Source organism: Sus scrofa, chromosome 2, assembly GCF_000003025.6.
Source record: "Sus scrofa isolate TJ Tabasco breed Duroc chromosome 2, Sscrofa11.1, whole genome shotgun sequence".
Taxonomy (NCBI): domain Eukaryota; kingdom Metazoa; phylum Chordata; class Mammalia; order Artiodactyla; family Suidae; genus Sus; species Sus scrofa.
In genome coordinates, this window is record NC_010444.4 from 70,357,617 (window position 1) to 70,377,766 (window position 20,150).

General features: G+C 40.1%; 1 protein-coding gene and 1 pseudogene across 4 annotated transcripts in view; one reads left to right on the forward strand and one right to left on the reverse strand.

The window, feature by feature from the left end:
- LOC100624806 (zinc finger protein 709) overlaps positions 4,545-20,150 on the forward strand; it is a 34,168-nt gene continuing 18,562 nt past the window's right edge. For 2 of the 4 annotated variants that reach the window (XR_002341665.1, XM_021083883.1), the window contains exon 1: positions 4,545-5,052. Coding sequence is in view for 2 of the 4 variants with exons in the window: in XM_021083883.1 (XP_020939542.1) it covers positions 5,050-5,052 (3 nt within the window). In the remaining 2 variants the exon portion in view is untranslated. The remainder of the gene's footprint in view (positions 5,053-20,150) is intronic. The other 2 variants (XR_002341666.1, XM_021083884.1) reach the window with 1 other exon arrangement.
- Positions 13,083-13,994, reverse strand: LOC106507290 (annotated as a pseudogene).

The following is a 20,150-nucleotide window of genomic DNA, read 5'->3' on the forward strand; positions in this document are numbered from 1 at the left end:
TCACCAGGAAGATCAAGCTATGATTAGAGGCTTAGAACTTTCAGCTCAAACCCCAACTTGGAAATTTCATCAAAACCCCTAAACCCTGGGATTCAGAGAGATCTGAGTTGGTGAACGCATCACTCTGCTGGGAGGCAGTCATGCCAGGAGAGGGCATGGAAGCTCCCTACTTCCCACTCCACCCTCATCCTCTACTTTGCCCTGTGCACCCTTTCCATATGGTTCTTCTTGACCTATATCTTTTTAAAATTAACTGATAACAAGTAAAGCATTTTTCTTAGTTCTAATAGGTATTCTATCAAATTAAAAAGCACAAGGGGTTCTAGAGAACCTCAGAATTTGTAGTTGGCCATGCAAAAATGTGTGGCCTGGGCCTTGCATTTGCAGCTGGCATCTAATGTGGGGGCAGTTTCGTGGAACTGAGCCCTTAAACTATGGAGTCTGATGTTATCTCTGGTTAGTGGTAGAATTGAATTGAGTTGTAAGACACTGCTAACTGGAAAAAAAAAAGCACAACCGAAAAATTGAGAATTGGAGTTCCCTGGTGGCCTAGTGGTTAAAGGGTCTGGTGTTGTTACTCCTGTGGCTCAAGTTGGATCCTGGGCCCAGGAACTTCCACATGTCAAGGGACTGCTCCAAAGAGGTAATGCAGGAGCCAGGATATATAGGAGTTTTTACAACAAAGACAGTTAGTCATAATTTCAAAAGATAACTGGTAATTAAAACCAAGCATCTTAATGAATTTAGCACTTATTTATGTATGGGAGGATGCAAAAGACTGGGCTATGGAAATCATTCCTTTGATAGGCATCTCAGCTCTCTGGGGCCAGTATCCTGTTTTCCCATCCTGTCTCCTCAGGGTTCACTGTTTGTGGGTGGCTTCAGTGGCTGCTGGCTTGAGGGCAGGTGTCCTGTTTCTATCCTGAGTTCCTTCAGGGCTTATTATGGTCAGGGCGGCTGTAATTGATGCCTTCAACATCCTTTGTTCATTGATATAGCAGGCAACATTTTCTCACTCATAGTACAAAACCCAGTTGGAATTGCAGAGCTGGAGAAGTGGTTTCAGAAAATACACCATGTGTTTGCTGTCAGAGTTTAATTAAAAAACAAATCAACTTCACAAGTCTTTCTAAGTTCCCCCTCACCCTCAATTTAGGTCAGACAGGCAGAGGACTCAAGTTGGCCATTTCCCTCCCACCATGTCAGTTAAGCACTGGTAAAACAGAATCTTTTGAGGACAGGCATTGTTAAGAACAGAATATTGTGGACCTATTTCAAAATTGCTGTTTTTCTGTCTCTCTTCCCAAGTTGGCCCTGTGATTCATGATTTGGTAGATCTGAATCCTTCATTTTAAGTTCGCCTTTTTTTTTTTTTTTTCTGGTGAGGATAATAGGAATGACTTCTAAGCTCTTTTCATGCCAGATGAGAATCCAGAAATCTCTGACTCCATTTTTTTTTTCTTTCCAGGGCTGCTTCCATGGCATATGGAAGTTCCCAGGCTAGGGGTTGAATTCGGAGCTGCAGCTTGCCAGCCCACACCACAGCCACAGCAACACAGGATCTGAGCTGTGTCTGCAACCTATACCACAGGTGACAGCAGTGCCAGATTCTTGACCCACTGATCGAGGCCAGGGATTGACCTGTGTCCTCAAGGATACTAGTTGGGTTCGATACTGCTGAGCCACAAAGAGAACTCCATCTGACTCCAGTTTTTAATGTTTGACTGCTGACAACTTGAAAACCCCCGTCCTGTCTTTTTCCTCTGGTGTCCCACATCTGTACAAGGTGACAAGAAGGTCTGGATCCTCATTCCTTTGATTTTGGCAAGAGATTCAACCCCAGAAGATTTTGTGTGCAAAACCTCACTGTAGTCCACCTCCTAATAGCAATTAAAAACTCAGGCCAGACTAGGCTCCTTTCCTTGTCTGTCAAGGCACTTCTCACCTGCTTGAGAGGTGCACCCTTGCACGAGCCCCCACCCCATTATGGTAGTAATAAACTCTTGTAGTTCCTGGCAGTAGTGTGTTGTCACCCCACCAACCTAGGGTGGGGGCCCATCTAACACAGTTACAGAAGGGGGAAGATATATCTATCAATACACTTTGCTTAATTGTTTTATTGATAAATACTCCTGGCTTTTTTTTTTTTTTTTTTGTCTTTTTAGGGCTGCATCACAGCATATGGAAGGCTAGGGGTCGAATCAGAGCTGTAGATGCCTGTCTATACCACAGCCACAGCAACACTGGATCCAAGCTGCATTTGTGACCTATACCACAGCTCATGGCAACACTGGATCGTTACCCACTGAGCAAGGCCAGGGATTGAATTTGCATCCTCATGGATACTAGTCGGGTTCATTAACTGCTAAGCCATGACGGGAACTCTCAGATTTTTACATATCAATACACGCCACCCTTCATTTTAAAATAATTTTTTTTAGGTTTTTATTTTTTCTATTATAGTTGATTTACACTGTTCTGTCAATTGCTGCTGCACAGCAAAGTGACCCCATCATACACACACACACATATCCCATTTTTTTCTAAACATGTGACTTTTACTGTGGGTGAAAAATGTGGCCTGCCATATCAGTAAACAGCCACCCCAAGTGTGCTTCCTAAGGGGATTTAGGGTGCAAAAAAGCAGGATCCTGGCCCTCGATAATTGAGGTGCGTATCAAAGGAATGAGTTCAAGGAGCCCAGACTCTTAATCTTCCCATACACAGAAAAGCACTAAATTATTATTATTATTATTTTTTGGATTTTTAGGGCCACAGCTGAGGCATATGGAGGTTCCCAGGCTAGGGGTCCAATCAGAGATGTAGCTGCTGGCCTATGCCACCACTACAGCAACACAAGATCCAAGCCTCATCTGCAACCTACACAATAGCTCATGGCAATGCCAGATCCTTAACCCACCGAGCAAGGCCAGGGATCGAACCTGTGTCCGCATGGAAGCTAGTCAGATTCATTAACCACTGAGCCATGAGAGGAACTCCACACTAAATTACTTAACTTGGGATATTGGTTTTCTTTAATCAGCTATAACTTTTTTATGTTCTAACTACCTGGTTTTCACTGCAAACCTCCTACCTCTCCTGGCTCCTCCCTTACCTCTTCAGAGCAGTCACTCAGAGCTATCTGAGAGACAGCTCCCAGGCTTGAGTCTTCAGAAAGTCCACCAGATAAAACATAATTCTCAACTTTTAGATTGTGCATTTTTTTTCAGTTGACATTACTAATTTTTGCTGCCAAAACCATGAATGAAAACTCAGACTGCCACCTTACAGGGCAAATAAAACATATACAAATTATGTTTTTTTCCAAACTGATTTTCTTCTTAAAATTTTTAATCATAAAATATGTTCAGGAAAAAATGTGCAAGATGTTTTTTGATAAGATTCATTAATAATGTACATCCTTGGGAGCTACCATTGGGGCTCAGCATGTTAAGAACCTGACTAGTATCCATGAGGATTCCTGGCCTCGCTCAATGGGTTAAGGATTTCACTTCGCTGAGACTGCAGAATAGGTCTCAGAGGTGGCTCAGATCTGGCATTGCTGTGACTATGGCATAGAATGGTAGATGGAACTCTGATAGCTCAGGAATTTCCACATGCCAAAGGTGCAACCCTAAAAAGAAGAAAAAAAAAAAAAGGAAAACATACACACACATACATCCTCGGACTCATCATGAAGATTCTTTTTTTATTTCTTTTTAGGGCTGCAGCATATGGAAGTTCCCAGGGTAGGGGTGGAATGAGAGCTGGAGCTGCCAGCCTACACTACAGCCCCACAGGATCCAAGCTGTCGGTGACCTACACCACAGATCAGGGCAACTTGGGATACTAAGCCACTGAGCGAGGCCAGGGAATCTGCATCCTCATGGATACTAGTTGGGAACTGGCTGAGCCACTATGGTAACTCCCATCATGAAGATTCTCAAAAGGCCTGTGGGCCCTGGTGAGTGCCTGATGTTCCCATTCCTAACTTATCTCTGTCCTGCTTCATTCATGACCATTGTCCTGATTTTTTTATCTTTCATACTCTTACCATCTATTATTTTTCATTCAGCAGTGTTCTTTCAGTTTCACCTCTTTTGACCTTTCAACAAATAAATATTTAAGGAAGTCCATTGAAAAGATTTTCCAGTGATTTCTCTGCTTCAGTGTTTCACACACACTAGAGTCTGAGGCCTGGGGCCTGGCCTAGGGCTTTGGGGATCATCCTTCCACTACAGCCAAGTGCCCCTGAGACCTGGGGACTTTTTAAAGTATCAAATGAGGAGTTCTCATTGTAGCGCAGTGGTTGACGAATCCAACTAGGAACCATGAGGTTGAGGGTTCAATCCCTAGCCTTGCTCAGTGGGATAAGGATCCGGGCTTGCCGTGAGCAGTGGTGTAGGTTGCAGACGCAGCCCAGATCCCACGTTGCTGTGGCTGTGGCATAGGCCGGCAGCTACAGCTCCGATTAGGCCCCTAGCCTGGGAACCTCCATATGCCGCGAGTGCGGCCCTAGAAAAGCCGAAAAGACAAAAAAAGAAAAGTACCAAATGAGTGGGAATAAGGAGGAATGTATGGTCTCCCACTGGAAACCGTCAAAGATCTAAGTGGAGTCAGACTCAATTTTACCTATGATGAGGTCACTTTTTACGTGTCCGTGTGTGTGAGTAAAAAGGGTCACAGTTCCGTGAGGGCCTTGCAGCCATAGGGTTTGATGCAGTGTCCATGGAGCGAGAACATTTCGGGCCGCTGCAGCGACGAGCTTGGTTCCAAGACGCGACCTCTGGGCTTGCCATCACTCAGGCGCGGGAGGGCGGGGCTCTGTGAACTGTCCAATCAGGGGAGTCGCCAATTTTACGTGGCAGCGTTGCTCGGATGATGGCGCAGACCACGGACCTCGTTCTCTGTGCCGCTTGTTTTCCTGCGGCCGCATTACCTCTTGCTGACCTTAAAGGCCAGATGGCTAAGCCACGTTCTCTGTTGCTGTGACCTGCACTTGCCGCAGCAGTTGTAGAGTGAACCTCCTGAAACCCCAGGAACCAAAAAATGGTGAGTGTGAGAAGTCCGGGTGTTGGGAGATGGAGGCTGTGGAGCTGATGGAACCTGGCCTCTTGCAGCCAACTCCGGAGTCTGCGGACGAGAGCCCACTGGTGGCGCGGCACGCAGCCTGGGGGCTGGGTTGGCAGCTGGGAGCCCGTTGGTCACCTGTCCCCTCACTACTAACCTCTGTCTCCCAAGACTGTGCGATGACCATGGGAAGGGTCACAGGGCAATTCTGACTCTGGGGGTTCGTGTGTGGGAGGACCGGTGGCGTGTCTGGTTCCCCCTTTCTCTCTAGAGGAGTCATTTTATTCTTTTTAAAATGTTTGAGGGGCAGGGTCTCAAATCCACTACCTTGTCTTCCCAGCGTAGCTCTTCCTGGGGCGGGCAATACAGCCCTAAATTGTCTTTCCCACATTACCCACTCTCCAGTTTATAGTATTATTATTATTAACTATTTTCTTCCATGGTGCATTTCAAATTGACGCAGTATTTTAATTGCTTATCATTTATCCACAAGAGCCATAGATGATTCTTTTTAAAGACTTATTTGTATGGCTGTTGTACATGGGAGGAAAGCAAAGAATAACTACCTGGAATATGTTATACGGAATCCTTGTGTCTCTCCTGTCAGAATCTTTCTTGGTCACAGGCATCCCATGGGAAGACCTTTGGGTACTCTTGAGAAACTTTCCTGGGTGATCTGTCTTTTTAGCACTGCCTGATACCCCCTCCCCCTGCCCCAGTTTCTTTGAAAAGATTTATTGACTTGAGATTGAGACTTAGTTTTTCAATAAATTTAAATGTTATTTATTCAGCAGACCTGAGAAGACAGTATAAAGTTTTTACAAAAAGGCATGAAAAGTGAATTTCAGAAAAACTATTTCATTATTACATTCTATTTGTTAAAATTTTTGTCTCCCTTTTTCTTACCCTGAATGGATGTAGTTATATTCCAAGGTCTGTTCTTTTGATCTGTTCTTTTAAATTGGCGTATCAGGACTTAGACTTGCAATATCTGGAAGTGTTAATATTATTACTTGTTTTCAAATCAGTTTCTTTTTTTGGGGGGAAATAATAATTACCTGACATCTTCATTTTCTGAGAGGACTAGATATTTGGGGGTTTCCTTTTTTTTTTGGTCTTTTTAGGGCCGCACCCGTGGCATATGGAAGTTCCCCAGCTAGGGGTCGAATTGGAGCTGCAGCTGCTGGCCTACACCACAGCCTCGGCAATATGGGATCCGAGCCATGTCTATGACCTACACCACAGCTCAAGACAATGCTGGATCCTTAACCCACTGAGTGAGGCCAGGGATTGAACCTGAATTCTCATGGATACTAGTCAGGTTCGTTACAGCTGAGCCACAATGGGAACTCTTGGGGATTTTTTTTTGCTTTTTAGGGCCACACCCACAGCATGTGGAAGTTCCCAGGCTAGGGGTCTAATTGGAGCTACAGCTGCCAGCCACAGCCACAGCAACGCCAGATCTCTGCCTCGCCCTTCACCTATACAACAGCTCATGGCAACGCCGGATCCTTAACCCACTGAGTGAGGCCAGGGATCGAACCCGCAACCTCATGGTTCCTAGTCGGATTCATTTCCACTGTGCCACTACAGGAACTCCCTGGGGGTCTTCTTAATGAACAAATTGTCTTACAGGTTTCTTTCTTCTTTACATATAAACACTGGGTTGAGTGATTTTGCTAGATTCTTCAAACTGGCTTCATGGCATTTAAATTATCTGTTTTGATCCAGAATATTGTGACTGAGGAGTAGAGGCCTGAGGCTGGTGACTCCAAACTAAAGCCCCTCCTCACGCCCTCTTGGAACCAGCAATGAACGTTTTCTTTGGCCTAGATGTATTTACATGTTATGTTTGAAATTTTCATGCATGACAAAGGTGCATGCAGAATGTATTTTGTGTATTGAAAGTTAGTGGTCAGGAGTTCTATCTCCTGGGCAAAGAGTTTATGAATTTGGGATTTTGAACCTGATGTTAAACTGAATCTCCCTAAGTTTCCTTCTGGTGAGAATGTAAGGAGAGTTCTTTCTGGTGACTTCTCAGGTGTCCCCTATCCCCATTTCCTCAGGGACTGACCCATTTTAGGGGTTATATCTCAACCTGGATTTTCTAAACCCAAGCTTGGGAATGTGTTTAACTTTCTAAATGTAGCTTTTCCTTCTTAACTGTGGGCAGGTAGGCTGCTTATCTGAGCTGATTTGAATATTTGTGTTTCTTTTATTTAGATGCCTTTATCTATTGAATATGTCAGTCCTTTAACTGTAGTTTCCCTTAGTTTGAAGTTTTGAGTGTATAAGATTTTTGATTTCTTAGGCATTGAAAATATAAATTGATTGAAAAATATGTGTATAAGGCAAGAAACTCCTGGAACCAAACAGAATTTTTGCTCCTTTTAGGCAACAGAATCTTAAGCTATGAGATGAGTGTATTTAAGTTCTCAGGCACATTTTTCATTTTTAGAGCAATTTTTGTATGTTCTTGTCCCTAGAGAACTTTGATATTTAAAAGGCTGTACAGTTATTAAGGCAAATAAATGTCTACTTGGATTGATGAGTGGAAGAAGCTATTAAATTTCTATTTTAATTGATATGGGAAAAACTTAGACTTAGGGAAATCTTTGAAAATCCTAGTACAATTCTTCATGGATTAAATGAAAACTTCTGGAGTTCGCGTCATGCTCATCGGAAACAAATCTGACTAGTATCCATGAGGATGCAGGTTCCATCCCTGGCCTCGCTCAGAGGGTTAAGGATCTGGTGTTGCCTGGCCGTGATGTAGGCCAGCAGCTACAGCTCCAATTAGACCCCTAGCCTGGGAACCTCCATATGCCACGGTGCCGCACTAAAAAGACATTTGAAATTTTTTACTCTTTATGATCTGCAGTTTTATTTAAAATTTTTTAAATTGAAGTATAGTTGATTTATACTGTTGTGTTAGTTTCAGGTGTACAGCAAAGTGATTCAGTGTTTAACATATATATGTGTGTTCTTTTTCAGTTTCTTTTCCCTTAGAGGTTATTATGAAATATTGAGTATAATTCCCTGAACTATACAGTAGGTCCTTGTTTGATTATTATAGTTTGCAGTTTTATACCCATTAGTGTTTAAATAATTAAATCTTAAAATGATTTCTTATGTAGAAAAGTTAAAATTAATTTAAAATTAAATTTAGGAGTTCCCGTCATGGCTCAGTGGTTAACGAATCCGACTAAGAACCATGAGGTTGCGGGTTCGATCCCTGACCTTGCTAAGCAGGTTAAGGATCCGGCGTTGCTGTGAATTCCGGTGTAGGTGGCAGACGCGGCTCGGATCCCGCATTGCTGTGGCTCTGGTGTAGGCCAGTGGCTACAGCTTCGATTCGACCCCTAGCCTGGGAACCTCCATATGCCACAGGAGCGGCCCAAGAAATGGCAAAAAGACAAAAAACAAAACAAAACAATAAAATTAAATTTAGAATAGAAAAATTAAAGACAAATAGTAAAATATGGTATTTTTACATAGTAAAATATGTTAATTTTACCTTTTTCTTTTTCTTTTTTGGCTGCCCCATGGCATATGGAGTTCCCAGGCCAGGGATCACATCTGAGCTATAGTCCTAAGCCACAGCTGCTGCAACCCTGGATCCTTATTAACCCATGGTGCCAGGCCAGGGATTGAACATGCATCGTTCAAGATATCACTCCCAAGATATCTTGCTGCCTATCTTGTTACACCACAATGGGAACTCCTGTTAATTTTAAATAATGCTTGCAAAAGATTAAAAAAGGATTTAAAAACTACTAGATTAAAAAAAAATCAGAAGGTATGAAACAATGAGATTTCAGGGGTTTTTTTTTTTTTTTGGTTTTTGTTTCTGTCTTTTTAGGGCCACACCTGCAGCATATGGAGGTTCCCAGGCTAGGGGTCTAATTGGAGCTACAGCTGCTGGCCTAGGCCACAGCCACAGCAACGCCAGATCTGAGCCTCGTCTGCAACCTACACCACAGCTCACGGCAATGCCAGATCTTTAACCCACAGAGAGATGCCAGGGATCGAACCCTCAACCTCATGGTAACTAGTTGGATTCGTTTCCACTGCGCCACGATGGGAACTCCCAGGGTTTTTTTTTTGTTTTGTTTTGTTTTGTTTTTAAAGAACATTCTAGGTTTACAGAAAAAATTGATCAGGAAATAAGAGTTACCACTTGACTCCTCTGCATCTTATTTTGTACTATTTTTTTGCATCTCATATTATGGTATATTTGTTATAATTGATTATCAATATAGATGCATTAAAGTCTACTGTTTATATTAGAGTTGATTCTGTGTTATACAATCTACAGGTTCTGGCAAATGTATAGTGACATTATGCATCGTTTCTATATCACATAGGATAGTTTTATTTCCCTAAAAATACCCTGTGCTCCACTTATCCATTCACCCCTTCCTCAAAGCTCCAAATCCTCCACAAAGATCTTTTTTTTACTGGCTCATAGTTTTTTCTCTCTCCCAGAATGTCATATACTTGGAATCATACAGTATGCAGTTTGGTCAGAGTGTCTTGTTCCACTTAGCAATAAATATGCCTTTTAAGTTTCCTGTTTTTTTAGGCAAATTATGTTCAGAGACTGAGATTGTCTCTGCCAGTAGTTTCACTGCAGGAATCATAATTTTTAATAATGTTTCATAAGCCAGCAGCAAAGAGGATAATGTCTCTAAATAAGCCAGTAAAGAAATAACATAACCCAAACCAGTAGTAGATTAATTATACTACTGTTCCACCCAATGGGAAGATGAGAGAAAGAAAGTTCAAATTTAATTGTTTTATCTTTATATGAATTGGTTCTTGGTAGAGTTGGTCCTTCCAGTGAAAAGCTGGGTATCAGATGCCAGCTTAGGTCCCTCCCTGATGGGGGCATGTAGCTGCTGGGCAAAGGCACCAGTGTCAGCAGGCAAGCTAGGCTGCTTGAAAGGTGGTTATTCCAGGGATCATTACATGGCCTGTACCACTGCCTGTGAGGAGTAGGCTCACCAAGGCAGAAATGAATGTCCCTTTTTTTCTCCGAGACTGCTGCTTGGTTCAGCACCACTGCTCACCGAGAGTAAATTGGCCACAAGCAAGAACAAGTGTCTCATGATCTTCTGAGAGTTGTTCAGATTGGCAAAGAATAGCCTTGCCCAGACCAAACCTCACAAATTCTTGGCATTTAAAGCTTAAATGTCTATCATGTGATTGTCACTCCTCCATATATTCATATTGATAGAGCAAATTTGATGCCATCCTGACATGGCCTATGCAAAGTAAACAAATTCACTTTTAGACCAGAATACTTTACATGAGCCATAAACCAGTGGATCAAAACAGTTTCACTTAAGCCATAAATAATGTAAATTTGAAATTGTAACAAACCATTATATAGCAGTTTCTTCCTTGTCTGTTCATGGCTTCATAGTTCATGTTTTTATCATCACTGAACAATATTTCATCATGGCTATACCACAGGTTGTTTATTCATTTCTGCTCTTCTAATATTGAAAGATATCTTTAACTATAAGTCTAGGCAGTTATGCATAAAATATCTATAAACATTCATTTTCATATTTCTGTGTGAAGACAAGTTTTCGACTCATTTCAGTAAATACCAAAGAGTATATCTGGAACCCAGATTCTATGGAAAGGGTATGTTTAGTTGTATAAGACACTGTCTTCCAAAGCTGGCATACCATTTTCCATTTTTGCCACCAATGAATAAGGATTCCTGTCACTTTACATTTTCATTAATATTTGGTGTTATGAGTGTTTTGAATTTTACTCATTGTAGTGTCTAGTGATGTTTTTGTTTTATTTGCAAATTACTAACGGTATTTGATGTTGAGCTTTTCATATGTTTATTTAACATCTATATTTTCTTGTGTGTTCAACTCTTCTGCCCATTTTTTTAATTGAATTGTTTGTCTAACTGTTTTAAGAAGAGACCTTTGGACACGTTGGATGCCGGTCATTTGTGAGATTAAAGAGTTCTACAGATATTTTCTTCTACTCTGTGACTATCTTTACATTCTTTTACTAAATGTCTTTTGTAGAACAGAGGACTTTTCATTTTAATGAAGTGAAGCTTATTTTTTTCTTTCTTGGATCTTGTTTTTGGTGCTGTATCTTAAAATTTGTCAGTAAACAAAAGGTCACCTTGATTTTCTCCTATGTTGTCTTCTAGGAGTTTTTACTTTTGCATTTTACATTTAGAGCTGTGATCTATTTAAGTTAAGTTTTGTGTAACGTGTGTGTCTAGATTCATTTGTTTGTTTTTGCACGTGGATATCCACTATTACCAGCACTGTTGAAAAGACTTTTTTTCTCTCTATTGGATTGCCTAATAGTCCTTTGTCCAAGATCAGTTGGCTATATTTCTGTGGGTCTATAAAAAAGCAGATGACTTCTGTATTCAGTCTTTCTATACTGTCTTATTAATTCCTAGAGTGATTTCTGGTGTTTCATATTCTTTCAGATGTTTTACATAGAAAATTGTGTTATATGCAACAAAGACAGTTTTATTTCTTGCTTTTATATATATATATATATATATAAGCATACATACATTTTGTTTCCTTTCTTCCTTTATTGCATTAGCTAAGTCTTCCAGTACAATGTTGAATAGGAACGGTGAGAGGAGATTTCCTTACCTTTTTTCTTATAAGAAAATATCTAGTTTCTCACCATTAAGTACAATGCTGAGTACAAGTTTCATGAAGATATTCTTTCTCAAGAGCAGGAGTTCCCCTCTATTCCTAGTCTGTTATTATAAATGGATGTTAGATTCTATCAAATGCTATTTCATAGTATGCTCTTTTCATTCTTTTTTGGAGGGCCACACCCATGGCATATGGAAGTTACCAGGCCAGGGATCAAACCTGAGCCATTGCAGTGACAATGTTGGGTCTTTAACCTGATGTCCCATAAGAGAACTCCTTTTCAATCTTGATATTAGTAATTTCATTCTTCCCTCCTTTCTCAGTTATCTTGACTAGACCTTTATCAATTTTACTGATTACTTCAAAGCACCAGCTTTCAGTTTTAATAGTCTATATTCCTGCAATTTTGATGTCTTCCCTAATTATTTATATATTTTGGTCATTTTATTTTACTTATTTCTATTGAGGTATTATTACTCTAAAGTGTATAGTGTAATGATTCGATATTCATATATATTGTGAAATACTACAATAAGTTTAGTGAACTAGACTAACATTATCACACATGGTTACAGTTTTTTTCTTGTGATGAAAGTTTTTGAGATTTCTCTTGGTAACCTGCCAGTATGCAATACAGTATTCAGTATTCTTAACTGCAGTCACAATGCTGTGTATTATATACCTTGATATATTTTATAACTTAAAGTTTGTAATTTTTTACTTTCTTCACTTACTTCTCCCATCTCTCAATACTCCCCCCCCCCCGCTTAACTCCCACCCCTGGCAACCACCAATCTGTTCTCCATATCTCTTAACTTGGGGTTTTCTTTGTTTTAGATTCCATATATAGGTGAGATCATATGGTATTTGTTTTTCTAACTTATTTTATTTAGCATAACACCCTAAGGTCCATCCATGTTAGGGAGAAGATGGAGGGAAGATAACAGTTACAAGTAGAGCAGCTTGGTGTCCTTCCAGAGCCCTGGGTAAAAATATCTCTCCTACCACCCATGCCCACCTACCCTTGAACAGCCCCCCAAGGGTGAAAGCAGTCAGGGAAACAGCATCTTGCAGAGTTGAGATGTGTCCATGGTGAATCCCCAGAGTGCAGGAGCAGCCCCCTGTCCCACTCCCCGGGCCTTCCCCTGCTCCCCAAAGAAGGTCCCTCCTCAGCAGTTATGGGATTTTCCCCCTTTCTGCAGTATATCTTTTTTTTTTTTTTAATATTTTTTTCCATTAAGGTCATCTTCTGGTTTCTGTTTTGGTTTTTTTTTCTAATTCATCCCCCCCCCATTCTCTTTTCTTCCTCTCTCTCCTCCTAATACACATTATTATTATTATTATTTTTTAGTCAGGGGAATACCATGATGTCACTCTAGCTCAGCCCCTGTAGACGTGACCCTTGGCCTGCAGTTAAAACCACTGTAGATTCGAGAGCAGGAACTGTCATAGTTGGTGGTCTGGGCATGGTATCAAGCTCGTGGAAAACCCTGGTCTGTCGTGCTGATGCCCAGTCTGTTTGTTCCTTTTGGGATCACCTTGATTTGTCTTCCTCTAAATAGGGACTCGTGTAAGGCCAGGGAAGTCCTCACCGACCCTTTTTCTGAGAACTCTATATATGCAAACCCTTTGGGATGGCCACTAAATTTGTCACAAAGTATAGTATTGTGGTTGACTGAACCACAGCCATGAAAGTGTGCTTCCAGCTCTTCTGCTGTTGCACCAGAGTCCACATTGCCAACATAGATAGAGCGGGTGTCAGCTTCCGTCTTCTCAGTGGACACGATACCTGGGCCAGTATTGCGGGGAGGTGGATTCATATTCATCTGCTACTTTACTTCATTCTGTAGCTCCCTTAGCTTCTCAGCTTCTTTCTCCATCTCCCCAACTTTGATGGCTTCCATCTCCGGGTCCTTAATGGCGCCATCTCCCAGGCCACCCTCCACCATTCCCGGCTCCTCCTCCTCCTGGTGGCTCGGGGCTCCCAAGCCAGGCCCAGAGCCCAGAGCTGTGGCATGGGGGGCGGGGGGCTGGGGCAGCTCCTCTTCAGGCTCAGGCTCTGGCTTGGGCTCCAGCAGCAGCTCCTCAGACTGCAAACTGTTCACGCAGTCCCCTGCATCCCCCACTCCCGGCCTCCCCACAGGCCCGGGCACAAGACAGTGCTGCCATCCGCCCCAAGCCTGGACTGCCCTCAGCCCCTGCTGCTGCTGCCACAGCTGCCATTGCCCTGTATGAGTTCTTTATATATTTCTTTTTTCTATTCTTTTTTTTTTTGTCTTTTTGCCTTTTCTAGGGCCGCTTCCACGGCATATGGAGGTTCCCAGGCTAGGGGTCGAATCGGAGCTGTAGCCACTGGCCTACAACACAGTCTCAGCAACGCAGGATCCCAGCCGTGTCTGCCACCTACACCACAGCCCACGGCAATGCTGGATCCTTAACCCACTGAGCAAGGCCAGGGATCAAAGCCTCAACCTCATGATTCCTAGTTGGGTTCATTAACCACTGTACAACAACGGGAACTCCCTGATATATTTGATATATATAGTTATTCCTTATCAGATATATGATTGTACATATTTTCTCCCACTCAGTAGGTTATCTTTTCATTTCGTTGATAATTTCCTTTGCAGTGCAGCAGCTTTTTGGTTTGATGTAGTACCTTTTGTTCACTCTTGCTTTTGTTGCCTTTGGTTTGGGTGTCAAAACCAAAAAAGAAAATCATCTCCAAGATTGAGTTTGCTGTCTGTTTTCTTCTAGGATTCTTATGGAATCAGGTCTTATGTTCATGTCTTAATCCATTTTGAATTGATTTTTGTGTGTGGTAGAAAATAGTGGTCCAGTTTCATTCTTTTGAGGGTTTTTTGTTTTTTGGACATTTTGCGAATTTATTTTTAAAGTTTTATAGAGCATGGTTGATTTGCAGTGTTGTGAGAATTTCTGCTGTACAGCATAGTGATTCAGTTATACATATATACACATCCATTCTTTTTCAGATTATTTTCCCATATAGATCATCACAGAATATTGGGTAGATTTCTCCCCAGCTCTCCATCCAGTTCCATATACCTCAGTGTGCATATGCCAATCCCAAACCCCCAATCCATCCCTCCACCCCACCCCTCCCCTTTGGTAACCATAAGTTTGTTTTCAATGTCTGTGAGATTATTTCTGTTCTGCAAATTTCTATCCTTTTTTTAGAGTCCACAGATAAGTGATGTCCTATGTTTTTTCTCATTTATTTCTCTCGTATCATAATCTCTAGGTCCATTCTTATTGCGGTTAATGTCATTATTTCATTCTTTTTATGGATGGGTAATATTCCATTGTGTATGTGTGTACATATACATATATCACATCTCTTTTATCTATCCCTCCATTGATAGACATCAAAGTTGCTTCCATGTCTTAGCTATTGTAAATACTGCTGCAGTGAACACTGTGGTGTGTGTATCTTTTCAAATTATGGTTTTCTTGGATAGATGCCCCAGGAGTGGGATGGTTGGATGATATGGTAGTTCTAAATTTTGTTTTCTGAGGAAGCTGCATACTGTTTTCCACAGTGGTTGCACCAATTTACATTCCCACCAACAGTGTAATAGGGTTCCCTTTTCTCCACACCCTCTCCAGCATTTTTTGTCTATAGACTTTGATGATGGTCATTCTGGCTGCTGTAAGGTGGTACCTCATAGTAGTTTTGATTTGCATTTCTCTAATAATTAGCTACGTTGAATATCTTCTCATGTGTTTTTTGGCCATCTGTATTCTTTGGGAAAATGTCTATATAGAGCTTTTGCCCATTTTTTGATGTTTTTTTTTTTTATTTTGAACTGCAGGTGTTTATATATTTCGGAGATTAATCTCTGTCAGTTGCTTCATTTGGAAATATTTTCTCCATTCTGTGGGTTGTCTTCAGTTTTCTTAGGGTTTCCTTTGCTTTGTAAAAGCTTTTAAGTATAATTAGGACCTATTTATTTATTTATTTTTGTACTAGGAGGTGGATCTGAGAAGATACTGCTGTGATATATGTCAGCCTATGTTTTCCTCTGAGAGTTTTACAGTATCCAGTCTTCCTTTAGGTCTTTAATCCATTTTGAGTTTGTTTTTGTGTGTCTGGTGTTAGAAAGTGTTCTAATTTCATTGTTTTGCATGTAACTGTCCAATTTTCCCAGCACCGCTTATTGAAGAGACTTGTTTTATCCATTGTATATTCTTATCTTTTTTGTTGTAGATGAGTTGTCCGTAGGTGTACAAGTTTATTTCTGGGATTTCTATAGTGATCCTTAGATCTATATTTCTGTTTTTGTGCTAGTACCATTCTCTTTTGGTGACTATAGCTTTGTAGTATAGTGTAAAATCAGGGAGTCTGATTCCTCCAGCTCCATTTTTCTTTCTCAGGATTACTTTGACTATTCAGGGTGTTTTGTGTTTCCATACAAATTTTAATTTTTTTTGTTTTACTTCTGTAAAAAGGGGCATTGGTAATTTGATAGGGATTGAAATGGATCTATATATTGCCTTGGATAATATAGTCATTTTGGCAATATGGGTCTTCCAATCCAAGAGCATGGTATATCTTTCCATGTATTGGTGTCATCTTTGGTTTCTTTTAACAGCATTTTACACTTTTCAGAGTGCAGGTCATTTGCCTCCTGGGGTAGGTTCATTCCTAGGTATTCTCTTCTTTTTGATACAATGGTAGGTGGGATTGTTTCCCCAATTTCTCTCTCTGATCTTTTGTTTTTAGTTTATAGAAATGCAGTTGATTTCTGTGTGTTAATTTGGTATCCTGTAACTTTACTGAATTCACAAATGTGCCCTAATAATTTTTTGAAAGCATCTTTGGGATTTTCTATGTACAGTATCATGTAATCTGCAAACAGTGACAGTTTTACTTTTTCTTTTCCAATTTGGATTCTTTTTCTTTTTCTTCTGTGATTGCCATGGCGAAGACTTCCAAAACTGTGTTAATAACATTGTTGAGAGTGGACATCCTTGTCTTTTTCCTGATCTTAGTGGAAATTGTTTAAGCTTTTCACCTTTGAGAATGATGTTAGCCATGGGTTTGTCATATATGGCTTTTATGATGATGAGGTAGGTTCCCTCTGTGTCCACTTTCTGGAGGTTTTTTTTTTTTTTTTAAATCAGAAATTGATATTGGGTTTTGTCAAAAGCTCTCTCTGCATCTGATCGTATGGTTTTTATTCTTCAATTTGTTAGTGTGGTGTATCACATTTATTGTTTTGTGGATATTGAAGAATCCTTGCATCCCTGGGATAAATACCACTTGATCATGGTGTATGATCCTTTCAGTGTATTGTTGTATTTGGTTTGCTATTATTTTGTTGAGGATTTTTGCCTCTGTGTTCATCAGTGATATTGGCCTGTAATTTTTTTTTTGTGGTGTCCTTGATTTTGGTATCAGGATGATGGTGGCCTCATAGGATGAGCTTGGGAATGTTCCTTCTTCTGCAGTTTTTTTTTGAAAAGAGTTTCAGAGGATAGGTGTTATTCTTTAAATGTTTAATGAAATTTGCCTGTGAAACTATCAGGTTCTAGGCTTTTGTTTGTTAGAATTTTTTAAATCACAGTTTCAATTTCAGTACTTGTGATTGGTCCATTCATCTTTTCAGTTTCTTCCTGATTTAGTCTTGGAATATTGTACTTTTCTAAGAATTTGTCCATTTCTTCTAGGTTGTCCATTTTATTGGCATATAGTTGATTGTAGTAGTCTTTTATGACTACTTTGTATTTCTGTGGTGTCAGTTTTAACTTCTTTCATCTCTGAATTTTATTGATTTGACCCTTTTCCCTTTTTTTCTTGGTGAGTGTAGCTAAGGGTTCATCAATTTTGTTCATCTTTTCAAAGAACCTGCTTTTAGTTTCATTGATCTTTTCTATTTTCTTTGTTTCTATCTCATTTGTTTCTGCTCTGAGCTTTCCTTCTGCTAACTTGGGTTTTGTTTGTTCCTCTTTCTCTAGTTGCTTTAGGTGTAAAATTAGCTTGTTGGAGATTATTCTTGTTTCTTAAGGTAGGCTTGTATTGCTATAAACTTTCTTCTTAGAACTGCTTTTGCTTCCTTCATCTGATAGATTTTGGTCTGCTGTGTCTTTTCATTTTTCTCTAGGTATTTTTTAATTTCCTCTTTGATTTTTTTCAATGATCCATTGGTTGTTTAGTAGCATGTTTTTTAGTCTCCATGTGTTTGTGTTTTTTTTTGCAGTTTTTGTCTTCTTGACTTCTAGTCTTATAGCTTGCTTGGAAAAGATTCTTGCTATTATTTGAATTTTGTTAAATTTATTAAGGCCTGATTTGTGGCCCCAAATCTGATCTATCTTAGAAAATGTTCCATGTGCTCTTGAGGAGAATGTGTATTCTACTGCTTTTGGATGGAACATTCTATAAATATCTATTAAGTCCATCTGGTCTAGTGAATCATTTAAGGCCTGTATTTCTTTGTTGATTTTTCTGTCTGGATGATTTGTCTATTGCTGTAAGTGGGGTTTTAAGTCCCCCACCATTGTATTATTGTTGATTTCTCCTTTTAAGGCTGTTAGCAGTTGCTTTATATATTGAAGTGCTCCTATGTTGGGTGCCTATATATTTACAAGTGTTCTGTCTTCTTGGATTGATCCTTTGATCATTATGTAATGTCCTTTGTCTCTTGTAACATTCTTTATTTTACGGACTATTTTGTCTTGAGTATTGCTACTCCAGCTTTCTTTTAATTTCCATTTTCATGGAATATCTTCCATCTTCTCACTTTGTTTGTATGTGTCCCAGGAACTGAAGTGGCTCTCTTGTAGACAGCATATGGATCTTGTTTTTGTATCCATTAAGCCAGTCTGTGTCTTTTGGGTAGAGTACATAGTCTGTTTACATCGATATGTATGTTTTTAACTGCCATTTTGTTAATTGTTTTGCATTTGTTTTTGTTGGTATTTTTTCATCCCTTGTTCTTTTCTCTAGTAATTTGATGACTGTCTTTAGTATTGTGTTTGGACTGCTTTTTCCTATTTGTGTATGTAACTATTGTAGATTTTTTGTTTGCGGTTGCCATGAGGTTTTGATATATGGTGTGTGTGTGTGTTTATGTATATCTTACACATTCACACCCACACACAAGATTGTTTTGAGTTGCTGGTCTCTTAATTGCAAATACATTTCCAGAATCCCACATTCATACTCTTTACTTATGATTGCTTGTTTTGGTATCCTGTTTATGTGTGGATGATTCCCTACCTTTACTATATGTTTGCTTTTCCTCGTGAGCCTTCCCTTTTGTAATTTTCTTGTTTCTAGTTGTGGCCTTTTCTTTTACACTTAGGGAAGTTCCTTTAGTATTTGTCGTGTAGCTGGTTTAATGGTGCTGAATTCTCCTAACTTTGCTTATTTGTAAAGCTTTTGATTTCTTTTTCAAATCTGAATGAGAGCCTTCCTAAGTAGGGTGTGCTTGATTGTAGGGTTTTTCCTTTCATTGTTTTAAGTATATCATGCCACTGCCTTCTGGCCTGCTGAAAACCTTATTGGGGTTCCCTTGTATGTAATTTGTTGCTTTTCCCTAGTTGCTTTCAGTATTTTCTCTGTCTTTAATTTTGGTCAGCTAGATTAGTATTTGTCTTGGGGTGTTCTTTCTTGGGTTTATTCTATACGGTATTCATTATTGCTTCCTGGACTTGAGTTAGTGATTCCTTTCCTATGTTAGGGAAGTTTTTGGCTATTAATAACTCTTCAGATATTTTCTCTGGCCCTTTGTCTCTCTCTCCTCCTTCTGGCACCCCTGTAACACAGATGTTGGTGTGTTTAACATTATCTCAGAGTTCTCTTAGACTGTCCTCATTTCTTTTCATTCATTTTTATTAATCCCATGTTAATGATTTCTGTCAGTCTGCCTTCCACCTCACTTATTCATTCTGCCTCCTGTATTCTGCTAATTGTTCCTTCTGGTGAACTTTTAATTTCAGCTATTGTATTTTGCATCTCTCCTTGTTTAATCTTTAAATCGTCTATTTCTTTATTCACATTTCTTGTAATTTATAGATCTTTGCCTCCAGTTTTTTTTCCCCTGAGATCTTGGATCATCTTTACTATCATTACTCTAAAGTCTTTTTCATGGAGATAGCTTATCTCTAGTTCACTTAGCTGTTTTTCTGGGGTTTTGTCTAGTTCCCTCATCTGCCTCATATTTCTCTGCCTTTTCATTTTTTACAGTTTTTTGTGTGGTCTCCTTTTCGCAGGCTATAGGGTTGTAGCCTCTCTTGTTTCTGGTGTCTGCCCATTTGTGGGTGAAGTTGATACAGAGGCTTGTGGCAGGCTTCCATATGGAAGGGACTGGTTCCTGCCCACTGGTAGGAAGAGCTGAGTCTTATCTCGCTGGTGGTTGGGGCTTTGTCTCTGGTTTTGATTAGAGGCAGGTG